At 38.8% G+C, this 21,731-nt stretch overlaps 1 protein-coding gene across 1 annotated transcript in view; it reads right to left on the bottom strand.

The window, feature by feature from the left end:
- The window catches only part of GRID1 (glutamate ionotropic receptor delta type subunit 1), a 481,700-nt gene that overhangs the window by 202,769 nt on the left and 257,200 nt on the right, over positions 1 to 21,731 (bottom strand). The window contains exon 4 of the mRNA XM_058029149.1: positions 11,731 to 11,936. Within this exon, the coding sequence (XP_057885132.1) occupies positions 11,731 to 11,936 (206 nt within the window). The remainder of the gene's footprint in view (positions 1 to 11,730; positions 11,937 to 21,731) is intronic.

Here is a 21,731-nt window from a genome sequence, read left to right on the forward strand (position 1 = left end):
TTCCCTGCTCACTCATAGTAAGGGTCTGACCTTCTTTACCTTTTTGTGTCTTCATCATTCACAGAAAGCTCAGGGCTGATGAGCCTCAGTGAGGTAGTTTTTCTATGCTTTTCCTGTTCCATTTGGTCAGCATTGCAAGACCCCTGCATGAATAATGCCCAATTCCAAAAGGCTTTTAAAGACATAGTTCTTCACCCAGTTTATGCTGAAAGGCATCAACACTATTTGCAAATATCAGTAGAGCACATCAGAAATGGGAACGATCTTAATGAGCTGAAACAGAAAAACCCTGAAGACCTTGCACTCTTTGGTTCATTTCTGCTCCAATATCTTTATTCTCCTTTTCAGTTGCACAAAATACAAACATTTACTCTCTGTACTTCTGTATTTCCAGACATACAAATTCCTTCCTAAGTGACTGGCATGGTATAATCTGCAAGTTGTACATGTATATATAGATATAGAATACATACTTTACATACACGTTTTTATATTTATATATTTATATTTATATTACATAAGCACATCTATTTTACTCAGACATGCTCAGTACTAAACACAATAGCTATAAATTATCTCTATTAAGTAATTATTAATTAATTTTATGGGGTTTTATGGTCCTCCTTTTATTACTATTTTGTCTCCTTGGTATTATTTTTAGCACTTCTGCATGCCACAGATTTTTTCAATTGGACAGTTCCACTGCTTATTTGCCCTGGATGCTGTAACCACCTTATTTACACAGGGGCATTTCCAGTGCTAGGGTGCCTCCTGTTTATGGGAGCCATCAGGGATGAGTCTGTCTTGAACTGCACACTTTTATGAAGAATTCATAACTGTATCCAGGCTGAAATGCTCTATTTTCTAGCTGGTTCTTACTCTCAATCAAGATGCATTCAGAACTGACATTGATTTTTAAAATACCTTGAATGCCAGTACAGTTTAGAAAATTAAAACTGTGGTGCAATGAGTTTTGTTTGGAGGACTTTTTAATGTGCTGATGTACATCTCAAAATAATCTCTATACTCTTTAATAAAATTATGGAAAAAGCTTGTTAGGGAACTTGTAACATTTTCAAGTCAATATACTTCCATTAAACACACAAAGTCATTGTCATACGCCAATGCTTCAGGATTTTTTTTTTCTTTACAGTATTATCTAAAAATAATTTTAATGTGATTTTTTCCTTTGGAAAGCTGGAAGCAAAATATGAATTATATATCAAGACCAATCACTCAAGGTGCTTTCCTAAAGAGTGTCCTTGGAACCCAGTTGCTATTTGCACACACATTAATAAAGTGCAAAGCTTTAAATCTGATTGCTTCAAGTTAAGTGGATGGGTCAGTGCCAAACAAATTGATCTCTTTCAGAGTGCATGGTCTGTAGCAAACTATATCTCCATAACAATGAAAGGACTCCATTCAATAAATAAAATAGACTTTTAAAGTTACCTGAGCACCCCTTTAAATGCTCTTTAGCACGGTATGTGCAAGCCGCATTATTTACCTGAAACTAAAGCCAACACACACTATTTAAAGAGAGTTTTAATATTTGACACAGCATGTAGGGGTTAAAGGCCACATGAGTGAAAAAAGGATCCCTGGACTGACAGGACAATCAGTTCTCTCAAATGAAACAACCAAGGGTCAATGGTGGCAAAGACATACCTGGCAGTATCAAATGAAAGGATGACCTTTTGGGCAAGTTCTTGGTTTGACATTTAGAACTTCAATCCCTGTTTCAGGCGAACTCAGTAAATTGCCTACTTTCTCTGTAACCCCATGCCCCAGCTGGCAAAAAAGGGACTAATGACCCTCTACCTCCACATTTAATGTTCTGTAACAATAATCATTGGGTACCTGTCTCAACAGAAAGAGATCAACCTTGGAAATTGATCTTTGAATAAAAGCTATGAAAACATATCTTAACAAAACCCCGAACAAGCAGTGAACAAAAACAATGGTGAAAACAGCAAATGTCTGTACAGAAACCTGATTATACTTTTTTCTCTGAAAATTTCAGCAAGAAGACTTATTCAGTAAAAAGGTATTACTAAAAATGAAAACTATCAGAAATTATCCTTAGGACACAAAGTCCTTCCCCACAAAGGATACTGTCAGAGCTGCTTTTATTCCCTTAGCCCTCACACTGGAAAGGAAATGCTCCAAGACCTGAAAAACTCTCTTCTCTCTCAGAAAATTTTACACACAGCAGAAAAACCAGAAACAAAATCATGTCATTCTACTGTCTACCAATGTACAGCTTTGATTGGAGGACAACACACAGAGCAGCTGCACATTGGATGAGAGTTGCAAAGACAAACAGAGCCCACTCCTAATTTGTCACCCTGGGGCTCACAGCGACCATCCAAAAGGGTGATATAAACCCCAGCCCACACAAAGTGCTCCCACTGCCAGCCTGTCCCTTCCTTCCACATGCCCAAAGCAGCCTTTGGAACCCTTGAACACATCTTCCACGTGGCTGCCCTCAGAACAATTAGATCTCACCACAGACCTTTAATTAGTTTCTTCTTGCCCTGTTTCTCTCCCCTGAGACCAGAAAGTGTTTCAGACCTGTCCGTTCTCACTCTCTTCAGCCCCTATACCTATCACCCCATTCCTTCTCTCCCTTGCACCTGCAGACCCTCTAACACAGGGTTCACTTGACTGAAACTGTTCCTACTGACATTCACTTTTTTAGGCACACTCTAAAATTGTTACTGTCTCCTGCTGGACTTGCCACATGCTTTTAATAGAGCTGATGGCATTTCTTCTTGATAAACCTCCTCTTCCCAGCACCTCTCTACTGGTTTTCCTCTCATGACACTCCAGCAGTCTCTCCAGGGAATACTTTTTGTTAAATTCTCCAATTTCCCAAGGAGGGTCCCACACCCATTCACTCTTGTAATCTTCTTTCTCTACATTAACTCCATCCAGCAAGCAAACTAGCAAAAATATCCCTTGTCATTCATATGCTGATGAGTCTATCTACTTCTCTGTGAGACATTTTCCCATATTCTGGTCAGTCTAAACTGACTGCTTTCAGGATATCCCTACAAGCTTCATGGGGATAAGGAGATTTCTCAACACTCTCCCTTCAAAAGGCAAAGAAAATCCTTTTTTTCAGTCAAAATGGAGAGCCAGAATATCAGACCTGCCAATATGGACTACAACACAAGTGTCATCTTTGACTCTTACTTTTCATCCAGGATAAACTCAAAATCTCAGAGATTCTCTAAACATAATCTTTCTAATAAACAGGTTTTTTAACCCATCTGTAATGCAGAAATTCCTTTCCCAGCTCTGATGATATTACATATTGATTACTTCCAAGTTCATCTTTCTGACCTTAAGAATCACAAGCTCCTCTCATATCTCAGTGAAACTTCTGCTGCAAAGAGGATCTCTAACTCCTTTCTTTGATCATTTCACCCAACTCTTCATATTGCTTCTACAGCTCCCATGTTACCTGTCACATCAAAGATATGCTAACAATCTTCACTTCCAATACCGCACACTTTTTATTTCAATCTTTCACGTTATCTCTATCTCATCATGAAGATTCCAGCCTTAGTGTCAACGTCCTTCACCTACCCCTATTTATAAAAGCATTTCCACAAGGATTTTAAAATCCTTTGTTTGGTATAGTTCAGTTTAATTTCTTCTGTTTTCTAATTTCTAAGATCATTAAATGAGTACACCATCTGTGTCCCATAACAACATTCAATCCCTTTTATTCCACAGATATCTTTATCTGTCATTTCTTGAACACTGCAAATTCTTTAAGGACACAAATTCATACAGCACTCCGCAAAACAACATCCCAGTTCATAACAAGCCACTCAAGTACAGAAAGCACAAGCAGACCAGTTATAATAGAACCAGGAAAAATAATTATTAGCATAGGACTCCACTCCCTTTCCAAAACAGCTCTTGAACCCTTGCTAGTTTTGTGGCATTTGCCACCCTCCAAGGTCCCAAGGTAAATGAAGTTACACCTGGCACTTGGAGCTGGCGACACTCCACACTGTTCCTCTGACACAGAACACTCCTTGCCTCAGGAAAAGGCAATCTCCTTGCAAGTTACCACTCTGTCTCAAGTTATAACCTTTATTTAATCAGATCTATCTGCTTGTCCTTGATGAACAAGGCTCCCAAACATTTCTCCCAAACATTTGCAGAGTGCTCCCTCGACCCTCTATTTTGGATTTTCCAGGAACCCTTTGAAGGGTGAAGGAACAAACACTCAGAGTTGTTTCCTACACAGGGGGCAGAGCCCCAAAAAGGCTCATCCTCACACCTACACTGGGTGCACAGAGCTGGAAGAGGAACACAGCACCACTCCTAGGATGCCTTCCTTGGGATTAATCTTAAACCCACGTAAATCTCACCTGAGCTCTTCTCTCCTACAGAGCACTAAACTGTGTGCTGCCAGCAATTAGTAAAGGCTTACATTGATTTTTTAATTAGTTTGAAACTAAAAATAAGTCTTGGGTAAATATAATTTTATTTCACGGGCTAAAAGCCGCTAAAAACCTCCTGTGACAAGATGCCAAGCAGGTGTAAATTATTATCAGCAATTATTACTCATCCCTTCCAAGGATAATGGCCTTCTTCTGTGACCTCTGGGACAGCAAACAAAATGGATCAGTGATTTTCTCAATCCAGAACAACAGGTCTAGAAGTGTATTTTAGGGGTGAGATGATTGTCCTGAGTCCTGTACTCCCAAGTCATTCCCTGTGCTTAGAAACTTGGAAAAAGCCAACCTGTACCTGTGATGTGTACACACTGGTGTTGTAAGTTCAAAAATTTAATATTGAATAATTACAGTACGTATATTCTAATCCCAGAACAGTCAGCTAAACAATTCACTAAATTTATATGAAAAAGTAAAGCTGGAAGATGGCAAATAGCTTTTTTACAGCCATTACTTTTCTGATTTTTGTAAGGCAAACATATTTTTCTCATATACCTGTGCTGCTTCTGCCAGAGCCTTACAATAGGCAAACACTGGTATAATGATGAAATGCAACTGCAGGAGCCTATTTTAAAATTAATCATCCATAATTAATTAGTAATATCTCCTTTCTGGTAAATTACACCTAAATTGCAGAAAATTATCCTTGCTGAGAATGATAAAGTCATCTACAGCTTTGCAGAATTTCATAGAAACATTTTGCATATATTTATGTATTATAATGACCACAGATATGTCAGAGTATTTAATTCCACTTTGCCACTATACTAAAAACACAAATGCACAGGAACTTTATCTTTAAATTGCACAGTATTCAAGGGGTCACGCAAACAACCTGAAGAGAAATAATTTGGAAAACAGATCCATGAAGGAGTAGGTGGAGAGAGGGTTAGTTTTTGATAGCCTTGTTATTTTAGTGCCCACTAGATTTGTCCTGTCCCATCTCTTGCAAAAGCCAGCACTGAGTGCTTTAAAGGCAGTCCTAAATAAAGTGGATTGTCTGTCCCAGTACAACACATGTCTGTTTCCAAACCATTAATAGATCCTGGTTCTTCCAAACCCCCCAAAAATAAATGCAGCCTCTCCTGACAGATAGAATCTTCCCTATTTTAAGGTTAAATCTCTTCACAGTTCTACATCAGCAAATGAAAAATAACAAAAAATGTTGAAAAAAATGCTATGTTAAAAAAAAATTAATGAAGCTCACAACACAAATGAATGTTAATTCAAGATTTTTTAACAATTTTTTCAGCTAGATGTTTGGCACAGTTTCCTTTAGAGTTGATATCTTTATGTGTGGACAGCAGCAAAATTTTGCAATGACTCATGTTTTAGCAGCTGAACACCTGCAATGAAATGAGGACCCAAAAGTGCACTGAGGATGAAGCATTTGGAGCAGGAGGAAAGCCTGGTTCCTGTACATACAGATTTAATGACATTTAAAAATGCATGATCCTCTACGTATATGCACCCAGTCATCAGATTCAGAACATGAGCAGTGAAATCAGGTTCTTTCACACCAGACATCATTGCTGACACTGAGAGATTTGGTAAAACTGCCAGTAAAGCAGTATTTAGACTCAAAAGGCTTCGTGCACCTCCGGCCAGTACATCCAATTTCCTTTTTTTTTTTTTTTTGCTCAATTGACCCATAAAGCCTCACAAAACTGCTATCAGCTATTGCTAGATAGACAAAACTGAACGTAAGCCTCCTGCCTCTCATAATTTCAACATTCAGGTTCCAAATCTCAACATTTTAGTGGAGTAAAAAAGAAAAAAATTATTGTCACTTCTACCTGCAGTAGTAAAAGGAATTCCATTTAAATGAATCTGTGTAAGCAATTCATAAAATCATTTGTTCAACAATTTTCCCCCCTCTTCACAGTGTCTACAAATCCATGTAATTGAGTGTTCCAAACACATTTGATTGGGATCCCTGTGAGAATAACTCCATCCCTTGGATTTGACATTGTGAAGAAAAATGTAGGAGGGTTTGTGTTTTGGGAGGTTTTTTGGCCCAGAGGAAAGAAACTTGCTTCAAAGCCAATTTATCCCAGAATGGGAGGGCTTTGTTTACACTTAAGTTTTCGCAATTCAATGAGGTTTGCTTGGGCTTTAATTATAATTATTATTCTCTTTAAGCACAAAGAGTCTTAGCATATTGAAAATGTCAACAATAGCAGACAAGATTTTAGCTCTAAGGAGGAAATAGAATACCAGAGGAGGATTTAGAAGAAATAAGGCGGGTATAATTTAACTTGAACTATTGAAAGAAGAATGGATTATTTCTACAGTTCTGTTAGCAGCACTCACAAATCACTAGCAGCTCTTTAAACATAGAAATTGCCTTCTAAAATCAGAAGAGGCATATTATTTTTTCCCCAAATTATTCAACAATATTTTGAGATGTTTGTATACTGCATATAAAACAGAGATATGGACTAATATGCTGAATGTTTGTAACATAAAGAGAAAGAGAGAGAGAGATGAAGTGCTAAGTGCCAGAAAATTAATATTGAACTTTTTTCCTGTTAAATCCTGAGAAGTGAATGTCCCTGGAAAACTATTTCATACAATTGCTTGTGAGTGCAAATTGTTCCAGATGCCATAAATACTTCATTCAGCTCCAGTCAAGTAATAGCATGTCACCAACTGCAGAAGGGAAGAGAAGGCTGGAGCATGGTTCTCTAACAGGTGCCAACTGAGAGTGCTCTGAGAGGAAGGAGCTCAGCATCTTCAGTGGTCAGGATGGAAGGAAGGCCACAAATCACTGTGAAATGACCCCAAAAGCCCAAACCAAAAGCAGGATTATCTATAAAGAATCACTCAGAACACTTAGCAGGAACTAGGGTGAAAGGGAAACAGTGAAGGCTTTGCTTTCCAATGAGGACACTGTGAGGTGACTATGTAAACAGGACAGAGATAAATTACCGTTTAACTCAGTGTTATACTGGAAATTTTTAGCTTCAGCTCAAATTGGAATTGGTGTGATTCATATAGCCCTGCCACATTGATAAAGCAGTTTTGTATTAATTTTTAAAGGAATTAATCTGCCCTCTTTTATTATAGTCTTCTTTTTTTAAACTTGCTTACTATCCTAAGCATGCAGAGAGTTCTGCTTTAGGCTGCTGTGCTGCAGGGATATGCATACAACCTTCCTGCAGTCAGCTCACCAGCTTACAGCCAATGCAGGCTCACAAGGAACTACAGCACCTTCAGAGATCCACCTCAACAAAAACATTTTTCACTTCAGTGAAGCTGCCAAAAATACAAGTAATGCTGAGTTAAAGGTTTTGTAAAGCTGATAATGCCTTCTATATTCAAGTCAATAACTACATGCAACTGGGTTACAGCCTCCATTTCACCGGTGTTCAAAAGCAAAGTTTGTATATAAATACTGCAAAGAAGGAAGAGTCAAGTCTATGGAGCAATTGATATCATCTATATTTATAAAGGCAAATCCTATTAAAATACATATCCAAAATAAACCATGGGTTCTTGAAGAATTAAGAAACCAAACCCTCCACAAAGTCAGGAACTGCTCACCTGCCACAGGAAACTTGAGAAGTGCTGAACTACAAGATCCTTTCCTCCTCTTCAGAGAGGTTGTATATAAAAAGTAGAAAGTCTAAACTTATTCACACAACACATGTTTCCTGGCAGAAGGGCTCCTGGGTCACCCAGAACATCCTGCACACCAGTTCAGGACAAACTGCTAGCCTGATTTACCAGTGTTTTATCTAGACAACTCCTGAATGCCCTGCAGGATGGTGCCTCCCTGAACTCCCCTGCCCAGCACTCCCATTGTCCAATTGACCTCCCTGTTAGAAAGCATTCCCTCTTTAGCTTTGGGTCATTGCTTCCTGTTAGACATGCCATGATCACCTGTAATAATTCCTCCTCCTCCTCTGCTCATATTTCCTCTCAAATGCCTGGCAGCTCCATTCCCCCAGGCAGACTGTATATAGCGTATATAGAGAACCATGCTCTGAGGCCTCTCCTCAGAGCTCGTGCTCTCCCATCCTTTCATCATTTTTGTCACCTCTATGAACTTCTTTCCATTTATTCATTTCACTCTACAGCCCTAATGATAAAAGCAATCCATACAAATAATACCTCTACTTGCAATTGGAAAAAACACATCCATTGCTAAGTGATAGAAGCAGGTGAATCCTCACTGTCTCAAGGAAGGGGCCTTTAGAGTCTCAGATTCCTATGTCTGGGCCAAAGAAACTAATAGAAAAAGTAAAAGTGCTAAATCTTCCCATTTCTGAATTATTAGTTTTTCTTATAGCCTTGCAAGAGGATCACATATTTTTCAAAATACAAAATTGTTTGCCTGGCACACATACACCTGTTACGATTGAGGCAAATATATCTGGGATTTCTACAGATGGAGAAAGGAACATTTTTCTCAACTGTTTAAGGAGAGACACTTAAGATTAGGTTCGCTTCAATCCCTAAATGCCCCTTTAATGCACAGCCTAAGATAGTTAACATTTTATAAATGCATTTACCATCCCTGTTCTGAATAAAAGCTGATTCCAGGTTTATAGCAATATCATTAAAAGTACTTTTTTCCTTCTCCTCTCCATTCTTACCATCAAAGCAGTTTCATAACAAAACACTAAATCTTGAAAACTTAGGAAAGGTCAATAATTTCTACTGCAGTAACTTTGGCACATGAGAGAACCAGGCACTGAGATGTTAAGACAGTTCAATGAGAACCATGTCTACACAAAAATTAGAGAAATTGAATTCTTCCACAATTCAAAAGTTTTCCACACGTGAGATGGCAAAGTCCTCTAACTTTGTACATCCAGAATCAAATGAGATCTCTCTGGCCCACCAAAGTGATTATGAGACTGAAACCCAGACCCGTATTTTTAGGAAGAAAAAATCAATTGCAGTATCAAACAAGGCAAAATAGATCTTGTATCAGCCTCCAATAGCTGGTATCTATGACTTCAGGTAAGAAAAATCTGTTCAATCTGTGTATTTGAGGTTTCAAAATCCAAACACTGTTCTTATTTTTGCTTTGCATTTCACCAGAGGGTTGGTGTTCAGCACCTGGTTTGCATGAGGATATGCTATTAGCCAACACATTTTAACAAATCTGGTTGAAATTTGTCAGATAGTTTTCCCTACCACAAAATATCAACTCAGCAAAACTGAAAATCTTAATAAGAAACCTCTTTTTCACATGAAATTTTCCATTTCCAAATTTAAAACCTCTTTGTTCTTCAACTTCTTTTTCTAACTGGAGTTAAAGAAAAGGGAAAACAGATATGTGCAAAATCAAAAAATAATATCCTTATATTTTCTTCCAGCATTGCTACTTAGATTTTTTTCAGAGGGCTTTTATTTCCCCAGAAACTGAAAAAAAAATCTCAAACAATTTCCAAGGTGTAGAGTGAGATTGATAACAACAGCAGTAAGTATAGAGCAGTATGATACCTATAGTAAAAAATACCAACTGTGGAACTGAGTAAAGCCATCAAAGGAACTTACTGCCACACATTGTGAGTGATGCATTTCAGTAAAATACACAAAAATGTGTATTTCATTTAAGCTGCTGGTTGTTATTCTAGACTCCCTGAAAACGTGCTGTAGATAATTAGTTACACTTATTGACTGAGATACTGAAGAACAGCAGTCACTGTAACTCTCCACAAAATATAAGTTCAGTCTGGGAAGGATTCTCCCCTACTCTGCACCTTGTATCTTCGAGCCTTTGGAGAATTCCTTTCTGAGATTTAAATTTTCTCTTCAAAAGCTTTTCTGAATCAATCAAGATTCAATATAGGAAGATTGCCAAATAAATTACTTTTCATTTCTGCCCACTGTTAAACTCCTGCAGGGAGCTGGAAATACATCAGGGTCATTAGTCTTAATGCCTATAATGCACAGTGCTTTAAGGTGAAGTGAGCAGTAAAAGAGTTTAATAGAGTTTAGTACAGGTCCCTACCCTGGAGACACCTCAGGGCTCTGGCAGGGCACTCACCTGGCTCACCCCACAACCCCAGAGCCCTGTGTGCCCAAGGGGGACACAACTTCCACCCAGCTGGGGTCTGGATAAAACATTTCCCTTTAACCTGCTTTGGATAGTCTGTTAGGAGTCCCTGGCAATGTGCATTTCTGCTGGAGCTCTCCTATGGAAACAGCTGACTGAGCTGTGGAGAGCTGCACACACTTGGAGAGCACATAACTCCCTCATTCTTCTACTGGAAATGCCTGTGTGTGCACAAACCTGAGGAGAATTTATCCCTCTGCTTAGTCTTTTCCAAATTACCTTTTTGCCTCAGTTATTTAAGGTAAAATTTACCTTGTTATTTAAAAAAATCACTAATGAACACAAATGTGGATAATTTACTAAGGCTAAGGCTGTTACAGTAAAAAAAAAACCCTAATGAGCTAATTTGAGTTGATTTTTTTTAATTTAAAAGGCTTTGATGGAGCAAAACTGATAATTGGAAACACATGCCATCCACATTTTAATTTCTTGGTTCAGTCATATCCCTGGTTAGTTAAAAAAAATTCAAACCCCTACTTTATTGCCAAAATCTTAGCTAATGAATATACAAACTTAGAAACTGAGGCTCAAATTCTCATTCTCAACTCTGACACAGAAAGCACTGTAAAATAATTCATTATTTAATATTAAGAAAGATGGATAAAACTAATTAATGACAAAACTTAGCCCACAGCACATTAATTAAAAGTTTGCCCAACAGCTACCTCCCTGTCCTAATTAGCATCACTGATTTCAAGAAAGCACTAAGAAAAGAAGACAAACATATAATTCCAACTTTATATTTCATAAAAAATCTCTTTGATTCAACTTGCAACCATCAGTAATGTGCCCCTTTGATACAAATTTGGAGACTTCCACAGCAAAGACAGCTCTCTCAGGCACATTGTGTTTCATTTCTAATAGATTATTGCAGATTTTCGGGTCACTCATTAACAGTGGTTGAAATCCAGGACAAAAGTATTGATACAGAAGACAACCAGACAAAAATGATTACCTCCTAGAGAGCTGTGTATTTTATTATATAATATCTGGCCCATGTTGCCCCATTTGCATTAACCACAAAACAAGAATTCCATGGAGCATGTGACATTTCAATTCCCTGGCACTAGAGTCTGACGATCTTATTTGACATTAAACAACCAACACTGTCAAAAGGGCAAAACACGGGTGATAATCATGTTTTTGAAATGCTGATGATAAAAAAACCTGTGCACTGACCTCATTAATGAAAGTCTGGGCTCCCCGTGGGCTCAGGAGGAGGATGGCCCTGCGCAAGGTGTCCCGGTAGCGGTTCAGCTCCTCCGTTTTCATGGTGGTGAAAAGGTTGGAAAACACTCTGCTGATGTTCCTGTCCACTTTTTGTAATGATACATCAAGTCCCAGCCTGGAGGCCTGGTCCAGAAAGCCCTGCAGTCCCCGTATATCTGCAACACAGAAGGAAGAAAGAAAAAAAAAAGTAATTAATTAATTAAAAAGATAATATAAAAAGCCACTTGCATGAACGTCCTCCAGTTAGGCAAACAGCACTAATTAGGTGGAAAAGACTTTTTTTCATTTGTTTCCTGCAGGGCTCTCTGAAGGAGAGTATTCCACACAGCCATTTTTCATAGTGAGTGCCAACAGGGAAACTCCATCAGTTGCCTTCCCCTGAGGTCTGAGAACAACTCTTAGCCAGCTCATGCATTTGGGTGGCTCTGCAAGCCTCCCCTGAGGCTCAAGGCTATGGGGTTTAACACTGAACAAAGTCCCACCCCAACAGCATCACAGGTCAAATGTAGAAATTTGGGGGCAGATAAATAAGCAGGGGATAAATGACTCATACCTAAACTTCTCACTTTCTATAACCTCACACAATTGCCTTCCCAAGGAACAAATACAAGATCCAGAACATACAGAGCCTTCCTTTTGACTTACCCTTTTTTCCCCTGTCCTGGAAATAACTTGCCTAATCACAGATTTTCCATTTATCCATAAACTCATAAAAGAAGACACAAAGTCCCAGGGTAATGACAATATATTTTAGTGTTTAACAACAAAACAAAGTGGTTCAAAGAAGATAAATCATGCAAAGAAGCCCCTTCAAAACATGTTCCTATGAACTCTGTGCCTCATCTTCAGGATGATTTGAAAAAATATATTTTCCTTAACCACATTTTTGGCCATTAACATGAAGGAATACATTTCATATGTTCATGCTGAAATCTGTTTGCTCAAACTGTGTTCAATCTTCATTTATACTCTCAGCATTTGTCTCTAATAAATGTCTGAGGTTTTATTTTGTAGAAATTTGGAATAAGAAAAAATCAAAGCTTATATTGAACCAGGTTGCTCTCAAAATTAGCAATGGCCCAATCACAGCTGTACCATGTCCTTAGAAATCCTTAATTTTATGGGAAAAACGTCTAACTTGTCATGAATAACAAAGTATTGAAGCCTCTCACATTCATTTGTCACACTTTTGTCATTAAATTTCACCTCATGGGTGAAGCCAAATGGAGGAAGTTAGAGCAGGTTTACTGGTCCCATAGTGAAACTTTCTCTTCAGAAAATGTCACTGTAACTAACAATCTCTCCAAACGAAACTGTACCAGCTGGTGGATAGTTTGAGGGTTTTTAAGTCCTGAAGTAACCAGGTTGTGACAGTGCTCAGGTCAGAGGATGGAGCCCAGTGCAGCTGAAGGCAGGAGCACTCCCTGCTGCCACACCTGAGAGGGCTCTCAGACCACCCCTGAACATGGTCTTTCATGGCCACAGAATACACAGGTGAAGCCCTTGTCATCCTCCTTATAAAATGACGTATGAAACCCAACATAAGTAACATCTTGTGAGGATACACCAGTTTAGCTCATGTGCAAGTACAATGTATTAGGGCCAACTACCAAATGTCAGATCAAAAACAAAAACAAGCTGCCCTGAGTAGCTTAACACCTCTATCCAAACATGAAAATGCTTGTTCATGCGATTAATTTGGCTTCAAAAATCAGCTCAATTACAGAGAAACATCAGAAATAGTAGAAACAAAACTTGGGTTGCGCCAACAGCAGCAGTCTCTGTACTGAGTTTTTAATTTTGGGTTTTTTTGACGTGATCATGCAGCCAGCCAGGCACACCATCAGGAAAGGTGCACTCATGAGGGCTGTGCTGATCTTCTGCTGCTCAACTCAGGCAAGTCTAAAGCAGCTTTGTCCCACTGTCACAAACCTTAGACTTGCTCACCATCCTAAATCCCCAGTCAGGGGGAAAGGAAGGTGTTTATTTTTATGCAGGCATTTCTGGAAAGCAACCGACGACTTCAGCACGTGTATAACTGCTAAATATTGCAGATGTGCTAAAATAATGACAGTGACAAACAACTATAATTTACTGGTTAAAGCATTTCACAAAAGTTGTCAAAGTCAGTTTGGATTTTGTGAATTTACATTCATTAGACAGCATTCATTACTATACCTGTGCAAACTTTGTGAATATGTGTAACATAAAACACAAAGATTTTTCTTTCAATGATGTTTAGTCCTTCAAAATTACTGCAGTGCTTAACAAGCAGTAAGAAAATTCCCTTTCTCATGGTTTAGTAACCACTTGTCTTTCTGTGCAAGCCTCCAAAGGAAAGCTGTTTACAGAAGATTAACTGTGCTGATATTGCTCTGGGGGGTTTTTGCCTCATGTTTTCAGCTGACCTGGTGAACTGCTGGTTAGAAATGTTCTTGAAGACAAGTGCAAAATACTTGATGCACTTGGTCAGACTATCTGGACTTGGAAGGGCATTGTATATTCCCTTTCAAACCCTTCCCCCAAGGAAAATGGACTATTTTCCAGTTTGAGAAATGGAAAGGACTCTATTTTTCCAGCTAGGTGAGAAAGCAAAATCTGAGATGGATGAGATTGTCCAAGCTCAACTGTGCAAGCACAATCTGTGAGTTTTTCACAGATAGAAGTGAATGTGAATTTATTCAGTGTTGGCAATTAGAAAGAACTGTGTGATGATACCTTCCTGAATGCTGACATGCCTGCTCCTACTTGACACAAGGAAAAAGAAGGAGGCTTGGTGGGAATTCAAAGGTGGAAGTGGGAACTGCAGAGAATTGTTTGAAGAGGTGAATAACAACTTTAGGTGCCTACATAATGGAATCTTTTTTCACAAATAATTATTCACAACAATTACCAAGAGGGCAATCATTTCTTAAAATGTATCAGTACACAAATACACAAACACATGCCCATATGCAGGAGCATCTGTTTATAAGACATAATAAATTAGGCTCAGTCTTATTTTATCTGACATCACACAAGGAAGTGAGTGCCCTCATTTTTTCTCCTCCATTTAGAAGATCACAAGTCCATGCAACACTAAAGAAAAACTGAGCTTTGCTCCACAGCAGCTGAAATTGAAATATTCACAGGTACAGTTATGAATTTCTTTCTACTTCTCAATCTAGGACTGCTAACCCTTCATTTTCTTCAACACTAAAAGGAGTTTGATACAGTTCACATAGAATTTTATTAAAATAAAGGGTTCTATAAATGGTGTTGTCCATTAAAATACAATTGTTTCCTGCCTCTTGTAGTCTTAACAGAGATTTTTATTAAAAACTTTGGATTCTAATATTAGAGAGTTGTCAAGGACCACTGCTAATAAAATAATCCTTGTGCCCATTTCATTTTACACTTTGTAGGCCAAGTATAGCAACCCGAATTCTCACTTCAGTCTAGAACAGGACAGACCAGTTTGATGTGGGTACACAACCTACAGCTATCTCTGCCTTCAGTCTTACAATTACTTGCTTCTCTCAGGTTGTAGCCTACACTTGGCCTTTGAAATCACATAATCCTACTTTATTTTCTAATTGCCCTTCTGATTTTAGCATGCTCAGCATCAGGACTTTCAGAGGCGATATTTGAACATTTCCTGTTAGGTAACATCAATTTCTCAAAGAGGAGGAAACACTTTAGAAGAAAAACTGCGCTAGAGAAAATACACTTCTTCTAAAAGGGATCCAAGACACCACACAATAACTGGCTAAGTTTACAACAATCTAGTGTCAACCACAACCATGGAATCAGCAGGCCTGCAACTGGAACTAGAAAAAAGTGAGACAAGTTTAAAAAAAAGGCGAATTTCTTATGAACTTTGTGCCACTTCTGTTACATCTGACCAGAGAGAGAATAGAATCTGTGTCTGAGAGCCTTCATCCTAATGCTGACAGATAAACCACATGTGCAGCTCTGACAACAGGAGGACAGGACAGTTTTAGGGATAACCATTACAAAGAGGGAAGGAAAGCCTTGATACACTGCTAAGATATGAATTCTGTCACTGTGACAACAAAACTAATGCTTGCCATAAATAAAGGGTTTTACTGTGCTATAAGGAATAATGGAATATATAATTTCCTGCTGGAGGTTAGGTTGGGTACTGTGCTGGCTGATTGGAACACAAACAAAAAAGAATAGCACTAAATGTGGCATTACATACCTATAAAGCTCATTGTCACCTACAAAGCACTTCATTTTTATTACATTATTTATAATCTTTTTTATACAAAAAAGTTCCTAGAGTTTACTGTAGCATTCATCTTTCATGAATTTACAGGATCTGATTCTTGGCCTTGACAAAGGAGCTTGAAGCTATTATTTCTGTGTGAAACAGCTGTGTGGCTGGGCACAGCTGGCCTTTTAGGATGGCTCATTGCAGAAAAGAATTTCCAGGAGGTAAAGAGCACTATATCGTCTTTTCAACACCAGTTCCTAACCCCACTTGACAGAAACAGAGGCAGCACATGGCCAGGAAACATTTTACTTTGGGTGGAAAACAGCTGGAAGCAAACTGAAGTCCCAAGCTGGAGCTGAAGGCACAGCTGAAGAAGCAGCAGGATATAATTTCACACCCTGTCATCCTCATCCCAGCAGATTCTGGGAGGAATAAATGTCGTCACCGAGTTCTGTTTTCAAATAACCTACGCAAATCCCTTCACTGGTACATTTGTAAAAGGGAAAAATAAATAAGTGTGAAAAACAATGAGATCAGGCAGGAGATGGTGAGGTTTGGAGTTTTCTCATTTGCAGATTGCAGGCTCTACACTTCACACTTTTTTTCCCAGTGTCAGTTTTATTTGAGTGTTGTTTTGATGATTTTAAAGCAGTGAGAAGAGTATCAGAGAGGCTTGGATAGCTTCATTATTTTAGCATTTATACACTTGCAAAAATAAGTTTACCTTTTCCAAGAACTGAGGATGGGTATTGAAGGCATTGTTCTTTATACTTAAATTTCAAGAGAGAAGAAAAAAAGTTTCATCTCTCATTCAAAGACATACTTTATTGTCATTTTGATTCTCTTCAAATTGGACAATTATTTCATTTCTTGGCACAGAATAAAACGCACATCTCCAGGATTCATTGATTTGAAAGATAACACATAAGCACTCTGAAACACGTTTCCAAAACCACTTCACTTTCGTGGGTTTCATTCTTTTTATTTTACATTGGCTGTTCTCCCTAATTCTCACAGCTGCCAATTGTTTGCATTGCAAAAATAAGGGATAATATGCCTGGTGTTAGAAACAGAGACACATATCCTGATGATTAGTCTCCTGCTGCATTGTCAGCTTTCTGAATAAATTATTTTCAATACCATCTTTGTGTCCTTGCTGCAGATAATAACCCACTTGAAAGATTCGAACATATTCTAGAATTTTAGAAAACTGAAAGTGGACATACTTCAGAAGTAGCTCTTATTATTCAGTCAATAAATAACAACTTTTTTTCCTCCAAATGCTAGAAAGACAACTATAAATGTTTCTGAAAGGGAATTATTTTGTCCAAATCATCTAGAAGAATCAGATTTTGAACAGGCACTGAAACTTTCAATCTAAAATACTCACAGAATGATTTTAACTGCTCAAATAGAGTGATGGGACCAGAAAGTATAACATAGTCTGTTACAATGGATATGACTGCATTAATATTAGAACATAAATTCGAGCTTATTCGAGCCAAGTAAAAATGTGAAATTATATTAATAAAATATATTTTCTACTTTTTTTCTCTACTCTTACAATGTCTCCCCGAGCTTATATTTCTCACTTCACCTTCATCATTTCCTCGGGTGTCTTTGCCTGCCATATTCCCACAATCAGTGCTAGTATAATTTTTTTCAACAAACATTCAAACTCACATTTTCAAACTGTGTCTAATTTAGTTACCTCACTCCTAATTAGGTTTTAGTTCAAGAACTTTCTACTAAAAAAAATTCTTCGCTTCTCGCATGCTTTTAGATATGCCAGAGTTCACAGTAACACCTCTGCAATTATATCCCAATTTCCTTGCCTTTTTTTTATAAAGAAATGAAGTCAGTAACAAAGTAGTCATTATTATAGCAAGTAGTGAGAATATCAAGTACAATAAATCCATTAATTAAATTGGATACTTTTTACTATTCAGCTTAGCTAAGAAAAGTTGGACCAAATGAGACCAGACAGGAAGTTGTGCTGCAATCTGTGACCTGCCTCTGATACACAGAGGGTAAACCAGGAGAAACTGTGGGTGCTTCCCTTGAATATTGTCCCAACAATTCAGTTTGCAGTGCAAGGAATTCCTCAGGTAGGTGTGGTTTCTCTGTATTTCTATGCACTAATGATCCATGAAACCTTACAAAGCTTTCTCCTTTACACAACAGCTCAGCTTCCTTTAAGCGAATGTAAACTTTGAGCATCCAAATCAGTTGACAACCAGCATAAAAAATTGGGAATTTTCAGAATCCCACTGGATCTCCCATTTCCTGATTTTATCTTTCTCTCCTGGACAGTCCTACGAACAGGGAACAAACACAAAGCAACATTGCCTGACCAAATAAACCTAGTAGCTGCACAGTCCCTTCTCAAAGACATGAGAGAAAAGCAAGAAATGAGACATTTAAGGGAAAAAGTAAAAAGCAGCAGGATATCAGAAATTTAAACTTTGAAAAATGCATAGAATATTGATTCACCATTAAAGTTGGGATCACAGACTGACCTTTGACCATCTGTCCACAGAAACAAAGTCCTACCATGTGTGTTCCAATCCAAGCATCAACCAGATGCAAACTTCTACTCTGAACTCCTTGTAATACCAAAGGTTGAAGTTTCTATCATGGCTGCGGAAATTTTCCATACTGCCCACATCAATATTATTTTCAGACTTTCAAAGATAAAAACTACTTTGAATAGAGTCAAATCACAGGTTATTTTCACTCCCAAACAGATGGAAAAGGGACAGAATGCACCATGAAGCCAGATGCACTGCATGCATAAACAGATCCTTTCAGACTCATCATAAAAGGTTAAAAATATTTAAGTTACTGTGCACAACTGATGTTTCACACCTGAAACAGCTGATCCAATGTGAAGGTAACTACTGGAGATTCTCAGGAGGCCCAGAAGCACAAAAGCCTTTTAAAGGCTACAACAGCCCTTTCACATTTAGCATGAAAGGTCAGCTACAGGTCTCTCCTGCTGGATTTTAACACTTAGCATTCAAAAGCACAAGGGAAAGCACCTCAGGAAATTCATTACTGTTGGAAAAAAAATGTGGACATATGCTACAACTGATGTAAAAAGGGAATTCACTGAAGAACCAGCATTTCTATTCAAATCATCCATTTGATTCTTCCAAGTGCAATAATTGCCAACTGTTTGCCCAATGGTAAACCACTGAAATGAGTTGTAATAGCTTCTCACCTCACTACTACTGTTTATATATTAAAATACCTTTCAAGACACTGCACAGTGCAACTGCTGTATCCTCTTGTGAGACCAAAAATAGCAGAACATATGATTCTGCTGATGTATAGCCTCAATTGAAATGAAATATTTTTCACATAAACTAATTTCAATCATTGCATTAAATTGCTGAGTTTAATATTTGCTATGACTGAGTACCAGAAATCTAAATATCAATCCACCAGTACCTTAAGAAAGCACAACTTTTTTCTCTTGAAGGGCTGAGATGCAGCTTTCTGAAGTCATACTATTTTACATGAAAAACTGAATTAATAGTACCCATTTAAGATGTTGGGACTGTAAGCCTGTCAGCTTTCACAGAAATGTAGCTGTTACTGTATGGGAACTTTGGTTATTGTACTTTCACATTTGAAGAACACCCTTCAGAAATAAGACCAGTAACCCTAAACTAGGGATGAGCAAATGCAAGCAAAAGCATCCCAAAACAAACCAAATGTGCCAAGGGCATACCTGAAATAGAGAGGCAAAGGTTCTCTCTTCTTATTCAGAGAAAATCAGAAGTCACCTGAGGATCTGAGAGATTCATTCTGTGTGTGCAAAGCCAAGTGTCCAGCAGGTAAGTCAGAACCTCATCCCTCTGGATTTAATGGATGGCAGAGAAAGTCTCTCTCTTGTTTAGGTCACCTTTAAATAATGCACATTCTGATCTCAAGAGAGACGGCAATGGAATTACTGCAGATAAAGAAATTAAATCACTCCTTGAGGAAAGGCTACTGGCAGGGAAACCTTGTCCTTTCACACGTGTGACAGTAATTATTGTGTGTGTTCACACAACACCTTTCAGCTCAGGATCCCAATGTACTTTATAAACACCTGGACAATATAAAAAAGTATAAATACATGGCACAGGAGCTTGTTGCTCTTGTCTACTTAACTCCAAGTCAGCAAATAATAATTCAACTCTTTATTGGTACAGCCTCCCTTTGAACATTGTGTGCAGTTTTGGGGCACCAAAATATGAGATATAAAGCTGTTAGAGAGTGTCCAGGGGAGGCCATGAGGATGGGGAAGGGCCTTGAGGGGAGGAGAGGCTGAGGTTCCTTGGTCAGTTCAGCCTGGAGAGCAGGAGGCTGTAGACAGACCTCAGTGCAGTCACAGCTTCCTCCTGAGGGGCAGAGGAGGGGCAGGCACTCATCTCTGCTCTGTGTGACAGTGACAGGAGACAAGGGAGGGGCCTGGAGATGAGCCAGGGCAGGTTGAGGTTGGATACCAGGAAAAGGTTCATCACCCAGAGGGTGGTTGGGCAGTGGTCACAGCACCAAGGCTGACAGAGCTCAAGGAGCATGGGGACAATCCTCTCAGGCACTGATGGGACTCTTGGGCATGGCGCTGTGCAGGGCCAGGAGTTGGACCCAAGGATCTTTGTGGGTCTCTTTCAACTCAGCTTATTCTGTAATTCTGTGATTGGAGAAAGTTTCTCTCGTTTCTGTATGTTCAAGTAAAAGTTATGTGTCTGGGCATACAAACAGCAGAGAGGCCACCAGAGTCAGCTCTAATGCTGTTGGCACCCTCCAGGGATGGAGTCTTCACTGAGCTAACATTCTCCATAAGGTTACTATTTCTCTACCAGTCTCATATTTTTCATAACCAAGTCCTTAATGATGTTCATTTTGTACTACCTCCAATCTCCTGCGCTGCCACTCGGGCAGGTTTCACTGCAGTGCTCACGTTGCAGAGCATTCAGTACCAGGTGGCTCAGGGGCACTGAGCCTGGTCCCCAGGGGCCCTCCCTGACCAGGTGGGCAGCTGGCTGCAGGTCTGAGCAAGGCTCTGCCACCAGAGCACAGGCACCAGATGGACACAGCTCACCAGGAGCCTGAGATGCACAGAGCTCACTGCCCTGCCAAGCCCATCCTGAGCCTGGCCAACGTTTGCTCACGTGCTGGCAAGGCAAGGACAACCGTGGGCATATTTTTAGCTCAGAAACAGGGAAGAAGGACCCTGTAGACAATATTTTGTTTACATGATGTCCATCAGGCTGTAATCAGTATGGTAGTATTGGCAGTTTGATTTCCATGGATAGCTATTTGACTCAGAAAGAGCATTTTTATACAGACACTGAATTTGGAAAAAGAAGAAAAAAAATGCATCCTCCTTTAAATTCCTTATTTTTAAAGCCCATTTTTGCAATATAGTTTCCATAAACCTCTGCAGAAAGATGCAAAGGGATAAAAAAAAATCAATTGTAGACTCCTCGTTTCTCCAGTGTTTTCTGACAAAAGCGAGATGAGAAGGATCCCTACTGAGATAACAAATCTCTTGGCAGAAGAAAAAGGGAATTGAAAATAAAAATGAAGTTCATGTCACATCTAATGACCACCAATTACTCCCTCTTGTAGGACTCTGCCAATAACAAAGAAAGAAAAAAAATCAATTGCCAATTATTCATTTGCATGATGACAACTACTGTAGTACAACGGCAAACACAAGTACTCCATTCTCTTA

This window comes from Melospiza georgiana, chromosome 8 (assembly GCF_028018845.1).
Source record: "Melospiza georgiana isolate bMelGeo1 chromosome 8, bMelGeo1.pri, whole genome shotgun sequence".
Classification (NCBI taxonomy): Eukaryota; Metazoa; Chordata; class Aves; order Passeriformes; family Passerellidae; genus Melospiza; species Melospiza georgiana.